Genomic DNA, 12,790 nt, shown 5'->3' with positions numbered 1-12,790 from the left:
ACAGTTAAATAAGCACATGTGGTAAGTGGCTACAAATTGGACGAAACACATATATATGATTGGATGAGAACCCTGGTGAGTGTAGGTAGAGAAGATTGGGTACTGGGACAAGCCTACCACATGGATTATTTGTGATAGGAAAAAAAAAAACCTCAAATCTCCATCAACAACAGAATAAAAAAATAATTAGTGACATTTTCACATAAGATTGTCTTTCAACAGTGAACACATACATCTATGTGAATGAATCTCAAAAACACTGTTAAACGAAAAATAGTAACTCAGAGAAGAAAATTTTCCATAAAGGTCAACAACAGACAAAACTAAACAATGTACTGTTTAGGAATACATTAAGATTGATAAAGCAATAAAGGAAAATCAAGGGAATTAATATCCAAATTCAGGATAACATCATCTCTTCAGGGGAGGTGAGCACAAAGGGCTTCAAAGTTACCAGAAATTTCCTAAACTAGATGGTGGGTACACAGGTGTTCATTTTGTTATTCTTCTTTGTCCTATACACTCTGGCATGTATAATATTAAATAATTAAAAGAGTAAAAAATTATGAGGCTGTATATGGTTAAATGTAAAATGGGTATTTCAAAATATCTTAAAATCATTAAGTTCAGAAAAAGGAAAGATAACTGTGTGGCCTGTATAAGGTCTAAAAAGGACAGGTTGAGTCATATAAAGAAAAGAGGGAAAGGCATGCTAGAATGGGAATCAACAGGTCATGTACAAGAATCAGTAAATTAGTGAGTCTGACCAGAGAAGAATGAAGTTAGGTTGAAAAGTTGGGCTAAGACCAGCTTATGAGATGCTTAAATGCTGGGTCGAGAAGTTTGGACTTGATCTTGAAATAGTGCATAACCACTGATGGTGTCTAAACAAGACAACAGCAGTGATAAGCATCAACTAATAGGAAAATAGGAGGCTGGAAAAATCAGTTATGAAACTTGAAGATGTGAGATGTCAGGGAAGATTTATTATGGCCTGAACTAGGATCCTGATGGATAATCAAGTTTACTCCAAGAAACTTTAAGATGAAAGACTGAAGAGAGTTTGGTCTTGGGAACAGGCAGTGAAGCGAAAAGAGAGATTCATAGATTACTCCAATTTTCAAGCTAAACTGAGAAAATGATAACACCAACATATGCAAAACTAGGAAATTAAACAGAGAAAACCAGTGTTGAAGGAAGACCATTAATTCATTCATGGGATAAATATGTCAAGCAGTGTGATATCGTCCCCTCAGGGAACGGTCTGTGAGTCCTACTTTTTTCTTTCTTTCTTTTTTTTTTAGTTACATACTTTTAATGGGCAAAGAGAAAGTATACAGTTCTTTGGGAAGAATAAAAGCTTTTATATCTTTTAACTCTATAAGAATTTTATAAGTACCATTTTATTTTATTTATTTATTTTTAAATTTATGTATTTATTTATTTATGGCTGCGTTGGGTCTTCATTGCTGTGCATGGGCTTTCTCTAATTGCAATGAGTGGGGGCTACTCTTCATTGTGGTGTGCGGGCTTCTCATTGTGGTGGCTTCTCTTGTCACGGAGCACGGGCTCTAGGCGCGCGGGCTTCATTAGTTGTGGCACGCGGGCTCAGTAGTTGTGGCTCATGGGCTCTAGAGTGCAGGCTCAGCAGTTGTGGCGCATGGGCTTAGTTGCTCCGTGGCATGTGGGATCTTCCCGGACCAGGGCTCGAACCCATGTCCACTGCATTAGCAGGCGGATTCTTAACCACTGAGCCACCAGGGAGGCCCATTTTAAAAGAAGAGTACTGTGGGGACTTCCCTCGTGGTCCAGTGGCTAAGACTCCACAGTCCCAATGCAGGGGTCCTGGGTTCCATTCCTGGTCAGGGAACTAGATCCCACACGTGTGCCACAACTAAAGGTCCTGCATGCCTCAATGAAGACCTGGCGCAGCCAAATAAATAAATAAATAAATATTTTTTTAAAAAAAGAAAAGAGGAAAACATGATCTACTAATTTTTAGAAAAAGAGTACTGTGAAAATAATACTGAGTTGCTTTTCAAAATAAATTGAGAGAAGGAACAGAACACAAAAATGGAGATGTTCAGTGAAAGGTCAGAGGTGAAGGAATGGACAAGTCACTACATGACCGAACACTCCTTGAGGACAGAATTTATAACTGACTGTCTTTGCATCCCCCACAGCAATGAGCACAGTGAGTGATCACTACAGAACAGACATTCAAGTAAGGCTGAATGAACAGACAGAAGAATGAGGGCAGACTGAAGACAAGCCAGTTAGGAAGACCCTACCCGAGCCTTCAGAACCCAACATACCTTAGAGGATCTAACCCTATGGAAAGAGAGTTCAGCCTTCTCACCCTGGCTGAAAGGTAGGCTGAGCCTCTGGTACCTGTTTAGGAGATCTAAAATACCAACAGGAAAACGGAAAGGAAACCCATTCTCAAGGAAACATATACTGAACTTCTGCTCCCCACATTACTCCCTAATGAGACCGTGCCCAACTCTAACCTTTAAGGCAGATAGGCAGAATGTAACTTATTATGTTTATGGTTAATGCTAAAGATATTCAAGGGCATCCGGTCCTTTTAACTTGTTAAAAGACATTGTTCTGGTTAAAAGTGGTTTAAAAGCCTGAATCTTAATAGGTAGCCCCACCTAGCAAACCTCTGTTTCTTAAGCCTGTAGAACAGAGAAATGCAAAGTAGAGCTACCTGCAAAGTGAGATGACTGATGCTCAGGTGTTTCAAGTGGTTGCCAGGAACTGGGCTATTACCTCCAGGTTCCCCTAGGTTCAGATGATTCTGCAGAGCTCCCGTTTATCCAATATGGCTGAACAGAGAACAATGAGGCTGCTTTTTAAATGAACTGATCTTATACAAATGCTGTAAGACCACTCCTTTCTCAAGAGGTTAGAACAGGAAACGAATGCCCAAACACTGGCAAAGGCAGTATAAAATAACAGTTAAGAGCTCAGGCTCTGGCACCAGACAGACACAGGTTAAATCCCAGCTCTTCCAGTAAATAGCTATGTAACCATCTCAGTTAACGCATTCGTCCTACTATGTAGAGTAGGACTGAGTACCTTCCTTAAGATCGGAATATATGGTAACTTCCGGTGTTAGTATGTTCCTTCCTAAAACTACACCCTGATCCCTTTGATTGGACCTGCATTTTCCTTACTAGCCTCAGCCACTAATTTTTAGTGTAGAGCTTTCTAAATGGTTGATCTCATTTATTACGCTTTGAGTCTCGAATTTCCCTCTCTGAGAACCACCATATTTTGAAGCTCTGGTTGTTCAACCCATACCCTGGACTTCATCAATGAAAGTGAAGAACAGTGGCAGAAAACCATAGAGAAAAGTGAACTGTAAGTTGAACATATAAACCTTTTAGTTGTATAAAACTTAAAATTGATGCTTTCTTTAAAATCACAAATTCTGTACACTGGAGATAAGGTGGAGCGAAACACAGCCTATTAGCAACAATTTTAAAAAGTGTTCTGACATGAAGGAGGCCCAGGGAGGTACCCCACCTATGCTCAGCACCTCCACTTCCCTTTCTAAACTCAGGGATCTTTTTGCATGTTGTAGTGGATTCTGGGGTGTAGCAGGAAACAGAAGAGGGAAAAGAAGTTCCACAGATTCTTCATTTGCATTAGGCCTCCTTTAGTACCATTACTACTATCCTAGTTCTGGCAGTAAAGACTAAGGCCCAACCAGTTTCTCTGCCTCAGGCCTCTCCAGTCTCTTACAATCCTGCACACAGCTACCAAACTAGTTTCCTAAACAACCAGTTTCATTAGATCACTTCCCACCTCAAAAACTCCTAATGGCTCCCTACCAATTATTAACCAGAAAAAGTCCAACTAAAATCCAAAGGTCAAGCTAGTATTATCCTACTTTTATAACACAGGACTTGTTTCTTCTTAATTCCCCCAAGGAAATTCTCTAAGGCTCCGACTAATCTGCTCACCGTCCTCCCAACACAGACAGGCTAACCTGCACACCTAGGTAGGATTACACCCACCTTCTGCCTTTCCTTCAAAGGTCAGCCCAGACCCCCTCCTCTATCTTTGTCCCACACCATGCTCCTAAAACACATCCTGCGCAGCTTCTGACCCTCTCAGTTGGCTATGCTCTCGTGGCATCTCAATCCGCTCCAGCAATTATGAAGGCAGACCATATTACACAGAGGGTCATCACTGTATCCTGCACTTATTAGGTCCCAGATATTTGTTAAACCAGACGAAGAGTTCAAATAATGTACCTAAGTAGGGCAAGACAATACTGCCCATCTTTGCCAATTCCTCTTTATTCACAGTAAAGGGTATTCAGCGCTCGCTACAACGCTGAAAATTTCTAGTACACACAGAGCAGCCAAATGGAGAGAGCACGCCACCGGATGGCAAAAACCTGCGTCCCAATCCTGGTTTCTGCCACAATCTCTCCTGGGCCTCGGTTGTCTCAGGTGTAAAACAAGGGAGCTGCGGTGAAGGATCCCAGGGTATCTTTCGGCTCCCAAATTCCCTCCCACAGTAAAGCCAATACTCGGCTACTCGCTAAGGCGGAGGCAGGGAAACTTTTACACTTCCCAAGGCTGGCATTTCCACAGAGGAGTGGAAACTCAGTCCGCAGAAGAAAAAGCGGAGCTGAGAGGAAGGTGAGAAGCGGTCTCCCTGGACTCGGATCCTTTACCCCATAGCAAGGGACAGTCCGCCTCGGCTTCCCAGTCACTCACAGGAAGACTCTCCCCAGAGTAGCGCGGCCCTGCGCGGCTCCCGGCAGCGGGCCGGGGTGACTGTTCGCGCCCGCGCCCCCCGCCCCCCGCACTTGTGACACACGCCCGCTGACCCCGGGTCACAGCCTCCGTCCGCCCTCACCGCCCGAGGGACACCCTCCTCTCCGGGCAAGGGCCCTAGCTCCCGCCCCGCGAGCAGCCCTTCCGGGCCCCGTGCGGCCTCAGTGCGGCCGTCCGGGCCCCAGGCCGGCGGGACAGGCGGCGTGAGGGGCGGCGGCTTTAAGTGCTGAATCACCACTTTGCAACCCGAGCTCCAAACCACCGTGACCCAAGGGCCCCGAGGGCCCAGGCGCTCCGCTCGGCTCACCCACAGAGGCGCTCCGGAGGGGGCAGGCGGGCGCCGAGGACCGAGCGGAAGGTGCTGGACAGCGCGGAGTGCAGCAGCCACGTTAGCCGGTACCGCATACCCCAGCGCAGCCGCCGGGACCACAGCGAACGCTTCCTTCTTGCGCCGGAGCCGGCCTTGCTCACTGCGCATGCTCAGTCCGCCGCGCCGCGTCGCCTCCCGGGAGCCTCCGAGCGGCCGCCTCCCCGGGTTTTGCCTGGAGCCCGACAGGGCGGGGACGGAGGGCGGCCAGGGCCGGAGCTAGCGGGCGGGACGGAGTCTGGCCAGGGAGCTGTGGGAACCCAGCCGTCAGGCTTCCCGGGGCGGGGAGGGGCCCGGCCGGCTCACGCCAGGCGCACGCGTGAGGGTGGCGATGTGTATCTGGCTCTGTGTTAGCAGGGGTCAGGGAGCTCACGAATACCGTGAGGACACAAGGGACCACGTTTGCGGAGGCGCCCTCATTGGCTGTCGGCCCCGGCAGTGCAGGTGTTGGAACAAGGTCTGCGAACTAGGCGACCTCGCACAAAACCAGTCGGCGGCGGGCGCGCGGCCCGCGGGCTCCCTCTAGAGCGCGGTGGGGACGTGGACCGCGGGGTAGGGCACCGGGAAGAAGTTAGACTCGAGGGCCCCCCCAGATGGAGGCCGGGACCCTGGGAGGAGTTTCCATCCTGGGAAACTAGCAGCCCTTCAAAGAGCAAGGTGGAGATGGGACAGGCCACAACAAAACAAGGCTTTCGGGGGTTTACAAATCTAGAATAGAAACTACCGCTCTGTACTACTACTATATATTTTTTAAAAACATTTATATGTAGTACTACTACTACTATTGTTAGTGTACTTCAGTCACTATTCGTAAGACAAGACTTTTTTCCTCCCGATGGCTTTCTGCTGTGCACCCGAAAATAATTTAATAGTTGTTATGAATCAGACTTTCCGTTACGTTATTTTACAGGGGTCTTTAAAGAAAAGCGAAATTAGGGTCAGCAACTCTCTAGCTTAAGTGCTTTTAGGTTCTTGATGTGGCAGACCGGAGACTACAGCTGAAGACAGTGCTCTGAATCCTATTATAGCTTCAAATGGGAATTCAGGAGAAGGATTCCTTAATCAAGTGGTTGCTTCATCAAAGAGGTACTCGGGCATCTTTTTTACCAGTTTCTGCTAAAGGCAAACGTTGGATGGACGAAAACTGAGATAGCAGAGAGAAGGAAGCACTCCTAGTACAGTGTAAGGTAAAATTTCACAATGTTACTTTCTAGTTCCAGCCCATCTGTATTAGTTTCCTGTGGTTGCCATAACAAATTACCACAAATTTAGTGGCTTAAAACAACAGAAATTTATTCTCTCACATCCTGGCTGCCAGAAGTCCAAATCAAGATGTTGGCAGGGCTGCACTCCCTGCAGAAGGTCTTAGGGGAGAATCCGTTCTTTGCCTCTTTCAGCTTCCGTGGCTTGAGGCCATATCACTCCAATGTCTGCCTCCGTCTTTACATTGCCTTCTCTTCTGTGTCTTTCTTCTTTTGTCTCTTATTAGGACATTTGTCATTGGATTTAGGGCACAATCAGGTAATCCAGGATGATCTCATCTCATCCTTAACTTAATTACATCTGCAAAGACACTTTTTCCAAATAATGTAACACTTACAGGCTACTGGGTTTAGGACGTAGACATATCTTTTGGGGGGCCTTTACTCACCCCACCTTTCTAGCCTCTACACCTGCCATCCAGCAACTCCAATTCACACAGCTGTCACAGCTAATTGATGCTTACAACAATACTAACTTGTCAGTGCTCTTTCAAGCCCTATTGAAAAGGCATTGCCTTTACAAAACTTTCCTTCAATTCCATTCCTCACATACCCCATTGGAAGTAACACTGATCTGAGCCGCCACTCTCTAAAGGCATTTATTTGACTCTTAACCTTCCATATGGGTAAGAAGCAGTAGATTAGGAATGATGTCTTTATCATTTTTGTATATCATCTGGCAGCAAGCACAATGCTTAGGCAATGCTTGTCAAGTTTATGTTTGCTGAATCTTATTAAGCCTCTAGATGTAACTACCATTTATAGGAAATACAGGGGACAAATGTGTTAACTTACACCATAAGGATACAATCAGCAAAGTTTAGAATGTTTGGAACATTACACAACAAATGACTCTATTACTTTGACAAATAAATTGCAAAATAAAAAAGAGGAAGGAGAAGCCTATGGATTAAAAGGGACTTAGAATTGTCAAGCTATGACAAGCTGTTATAAAATTTGAATGAAAATGCAAAGGGCCAGGAAGACCCAAGCCAATCTTGAAGCAGAATCAGAAACACTTACGCTACCAAATTTTTTTCTTTTTTCTTCTTTCTTTTTTGCCACACCACGAGGCTTGTGGGATCTTAGTTCCCTGACCAGGGATTGAACCCGTGCCCTCGTCAGTGAGAGCACAGAGTCCTAACCACTGGACTGCCAGTAAATTCCCACCACCAAATATTAAAAGTTACTATTAAGCTATAGTAATTGAGATAATATGTTAATGGCATGAGGGCAGACAAATAGGCCATGGAAAACTATTTAGTAGTATCTACTAAAGCTGCACACATGCATATGTTATGATCCAGCAATTCCACCTTTATACTCAGAAATGTGAACACACATCCGCAAAAATACATGCACTAGAATGTTCATAGCAGCATAATTATTAATAGTCCCAAACTGGAAACAGTTCAAATGCCATCAAGAGTAAAATGCACAGGAAAAGTAAACTGGGGAATAGTCACACAATGGAATACTATACAGTGATGAAAATGGACATACAAAAATTACACTGGACAATATGAATGAATCTCACAAACGTGATGAAAGAAGCCAGACCCAAAAGAGTATATACTATATGCGTCCATGCTCTTTCAAGCCCTATTGAAACCAGACCAAACTAATCTATAGTATTAGAAGTCAGGTTAGCGAGTACTCTGGGGTCTGCAGTGACTGAAAGAGAATGCAGGGAGCTTGTTTTACATGCGTGTGTTCAGTTTTTGAAAATTGAGCTTATGATTTATATACCTTTCTTTTTGCAATACTTCAATAAAATCTTCAAAAACAGATTGTCTTCAAAAATGCAAAGCAAGAGGGCTTCCCTGGTGGCGCAGTGGTTGAGAGTCCGCCTGCCGATGCAGGGGACACGGGTTCGTGCCCCGGTCCGGGAAGATCCCACATGCCGCGGAGCGGCTGGGCCCGTGAACCATGGCTGCTGAGCCTGCGCATCCGGAGCCTGTGCTGCACAACGGGAGAGGCCACAACAGTGAGAGGCCCGCGTACCAAAAAAAAAAAAAAAGCAAAGCAAGAAAAGAGACATTAACCAAATGAAATGCTTGGTTCTTGTTTAAATCCTGATTTGAACAAACCATTGTGGAAAAGAAATGTTTATAAGACAATTAGGAAAGTAAGAACACTGACTAGAATTTTGATGATATTAAATAATCAATTTGGGGGTTATGTTAGTGGCTGTTCACAGCAACTTTTTATTTGCGGTACGCGGGCCTCTCACTGTTGTGGCCTCTCCCGTTGCGGAGCACAGGCTCCGGACGCGCAGGCTCAGCGGCCATGGCGCACGAGCCCAGCCGCTCCGCGGCATGTGGGATCTTCCCGGACCGGGGCACGAACCCGTGTCCCCTGCATCGGCAGGCGGACTCTCAACCACTGCGCCACCAGGGAAGCCCCATGAACACTTTTTTAGTGCTTGGAAGAATGTTTAAGTTATGTTAAATAAAAATTCAGGTTGTGAAACTACATATTTAAGTATGATTTCAATTATTAAAAACATAGACATTGGAAAGAAATACATCAAAATATTAATAGTAATCACTAGGTAGTGGCAATCTATTTTATTTATATATATATATATATATATAGAAGTTTAAGAAAGAAAGAACAGAAAAAAAAAAAAGGAAACCAGTAGAAATATTCAATGGATACTTCAAAATTATTTTCCAGAACTGAAGGAAATGAGTTGCCAGAGTGAAAGGATTCACCAAATGTCAGCTCAGTGGGTGAAAATAGATGCGCACCAAGTCAGATTATTGCAGAGTTTCAGCACGTTGAAGGGAGAGAGAAGATTATTTAAGGTTCCAGAGAGAGAGAGAGAGAGAAAAAAAAAAAAGAGAGGCCAGAAACAAATGACTGGGAGTCAGAATGGCTATGGACTTCTCAGCAGGAGCAGAACCTAGAAAACACTGTCTTCAAAGTTCTGGGGCAGCAATGCCCTTGTCCTAATGGTGGCACAAAAGCAGGAGAGTTCCCACTCTTCAGGGGCTATATGTGGTTGCACAATAGGTATATCAGAAGTAACTCATATAAATCAAAGTCTGGAGGGCTCTTCCCACGTGTTTTTCTCTGTGTGAAACCCCTGGACCTTTGCACATCCCAGAGTGTGAGTTGTGGGAAGAGTAATCAAGGTTGAAGTTTCCAGGTGGAAGAGGAACTCAGGGTCACCTTTAATATCATTTAAATAAAATAAAGTAATGTGATATTTCTTACACCACCCAAGATCGTGGTTGCAAAATCATATCTGCTATAATAGTTTTTAGGGTAAAATTTAAGGACATAAAAATTATAGTAATAATCATAGGTATAAACTAATTACTATGGAAAATCAAATGTTGGTGAGTTGGTGGTTTATAGAAAACACTAATTTCTCCAGATTACTAATAACTTCCAACAGGTTTCACATAGAAGGTCCAAGATAGTAGCAAACGCCTGCCATCCTTAAATTATTCTTCGAAAAGACCTAGCTTCCTGCTTGGAAGGAAATACAGTGAGAACAAAACACAGATTTATATTTCAATAATTCTGCACTAGGTTAGTAGGATGCCTATTTAAAATGCTTTTCTTTATTGTGAAGGTAAAAATAAAGCTCTGAAATGAACAGAAGCACTTTTTTTTCCCAAGGTTTTAAAGACTATTTTTTTTAAGACCAGTTTTATGTTCACAGGAAAAGCGAGAGAAAGTTTCCGAGATAGCCCATACACTCCCCGGCCCTGCACTTGCATGGCCTGCCCTACTATCAACATCCTCCACAAAAGAGGTACATTTCCTACAATTGATGAACCCACACTGAAACATCACTACTACCCAAAGTGCATAGTTTACATTAGAGTTCACTCTTGATGTTGTATATTCTACGGGTTTGGACAAATATATAATGACATGTATCCATCATTATAGTATAATACATAGTATTTTCACTGCCCTAAAAATCCTCTGTGCCCTGCCTATTCATCCCTACTTCCCCTCTAACTCCTGGCAACCACTGCTCTTTTTACTGTCTCCATAGTTTTGCCTTTTCCAGAATGTCATATAGTTGGAATTATTCAGTATGAAGCTTTTTCAGATTGGCTTCTTTCTTTTAGGAATACACATTTAAGTTTCCTCCATGTGTTTTCATGGCTTGATAGCTCATTGCTTTTCATGGCTGAACAATATTCAATTCTTTGGATATATCACTTACTAAAAGGATATGTTGGCAGCTTTTAAGTTTTGGCAATTATGAATAAAGCTGCTATAAATATCCACAGGCAGGTTTTTGTGTGGACATAAGTGTTCAGTCTCTTTGGGTATATACAGTGGTCCGTCAGTACCCACAGGCACTGGTTCCAGGACTCTCGTGGATACCAAAATCTGCGGATGCTCAAGTCCCTTATATAACTTGGTATAGTGTAGGTGGTCCTCCATATTAGCAGGTTCCACATCCTTGGATTCAACCAACCACAGATCAAAAATCGATCTACAGGGCTTCCCTGGTGGCACAGTGGATAAGAATCCGCCTGCCAATGACGGGGACACGGGTTCAAGCCCTGGTCTGGGAAGATCCCACGTGCTGCCGAGCAACTAAGCCGTGCGCCACAACTACTGCGACTGCACTCTAGAGCCCATGAGCCACAACTACTGAAGCCCGGGCGCCTAGAGACCGTGCTCCACAACAAGAGAGGCCACCGCAATGAGAGGCCCGCGCACCACAACGAAGAGTAGCCCCCGCTCGCCGCAACTAGAGAAAAACCTGCGTGCAGAAACAAAGACCCAACGCAGCCAAACATTTTTTTTTAATTTAAAAAAAAAAGATTAAAAATAAAAATCGATCTACAGGGAATTCCCTGGCAGTCCAGTTGTTAAGACTCCCACTTTCACTGCCACGGGCACAGGTTCGATCCCTGGTTGGGGAACTAGGATTCCACAAGCTGCATGGTGTGGCCAAAAAAACAAAAAATGAAACAAAAACAAACAAACAAAAATCGATCTACATCTGTGATCCACTATGAGTTAATTTTTGTGAAGAGTGTAAGGTCTGTGTCTAGAGTCATATTTTTTGTCAGAAACACTTTCTGTGTTTAAAAATTAATCACTGTAGAGAGAAGATGCAGAAGTACTTCTGTTTCAAATACCAAAAATCACACTGAAGAATTTTTTTACTGAGATATAATTCACTTACCATAACATTTGCCATTTAAAAGTGTACAATTTAGTGGTTTCTAGTATATTAACAAGGTTGTGCAACCATCACCACTAATTTCAGAATATTTTAATCACCCCTAAAAGAAACACAATCAGCAGTCACCACCACCCCAATGCCACCCTCCCCCAGACCCTGGTAACCACTAATCTACTTTCTGTCTTTACGAATTTTCTTATTTTGAACACTTTATTTTTTTTTTATTAAAATTATTTATTTATTTGGCCATGTCAGGTCTTAGCTGCCGCATGCGGGGTCTAATTCCCTGATCAGGGATTGAACCCAAGCCCCCTGCACTGGGAACGTGGAGTCTTAGCCACTAGACCACCAGGGAAGTCCTCTGAACATTTTATACAAATGGAATTATACAATATGTCGTCTTTTGTGTCTGGCTTCTTTCACTTAGCATAGTCTTTTCAAGGTTTATCCATGTTGTAGCATGTATCAATACTTTATTCCTTTTTACTGTAGAATAGTAAGTAGTCCATTGCTTAGATATACCACATTTTTAAAACATCCATTCATCAGTTGATGGTCATGTGGGTTGTTTCCACTTTTTTTCCTATTATGAATAATGCTGCAATTGAATATTTGTGTACAGTTTTTATGTGGACATTTATTTTCATTTCTACTGAGTGTATACCTAGAAGTGGATTTCCTGGGTCATGTGGTAACTCTCCGTTTAAACTTTTGAGGAACTGCAATACTGTTTTGCAAAGTGGCTGCACCATTTTGCATTCCCACCAGCAATGTGTGTGGATTCCAATTTCTCCACATCCTTACACTTGTTATTATCCATTTCTAAAAAAATATAGCCATCCTAGTGTATGTGAGGTGGTATCTCCACACTGAGATTTTAAAAGTATTTGTGGAATAATTACTGATTGTAGACTAAATACTGATTGTAGAACAAATATTGATTATTTTAATCAGTGAGTTTTTTTTGTTTTTTTTTTTTTTTTGCGGTACGCGGGCCTCTCACTGTTGTGGCCTCTCCCGTTGCGGAGCACAGGCTCCGGACGCGCAGGCTCAGCGGCCATGGCTCACGGGCCCAGCCGCTCCGCGGCATGTGGGATCTTCCCGAACCGGGGCACGAACCCGTGTCTCCTGCATCAGCAGGCAGACTCTCAATCACTGCGCCACCAGGGAAGCCCAATCAGTGAGTTTTTCA

General features: G+C 43.6%; 1 protein-coding gene across 3 annotated transcripts in view; it reads right to left on the bottom strand.

The window, feature by feature from the left end:
- IDE (insulin degrading enzyme) overlaps positions 1-5,257 on the bottom strand; it is a 109,958-nt gene extending 104,701 nt beyond the window's left edge. For 2 of the 3 annotated variants that reach the window (XM_030865087.2, XM_030865088.2), the window contains exon 1: positions 5,107-5,257. In XM_030865087.2, coding sequence (XP_030720947.1) covers positions 5,107-5,204 — 98 coding nt within the window. In that variant the 5' untranslated portion in view covers positions 5,205-5,257. The remainder of the gene's footprint in view (positions 1-5,106) is intronic. The other variant, XM_030865084.2, reaches the window with a different exon arrangement.
- Positions 5,258-12,790: the final 7,533 nt, after the last annotated feature.

This window comes from Globicephala melas, chromosome 16 (genome assembly GCF_963455315.2).
Source record: "Globicephala melas chromosome 16, mGloMel1.2, whole genome shotgun sequence".
In the NCBI taxonomy this organism is placed as follows: domain Eukaryota; kingdom Metazoa; phylum Chordata; class Mammalia; order Artiodactyla; family Delphinidae; genus Globicephala; species Globicephala melas.
The sequence above is the reverse complement of the archived record's forward strand: the minus strand, read 5'-3'. Positions and strand labels throughout refer to the sequence as shown.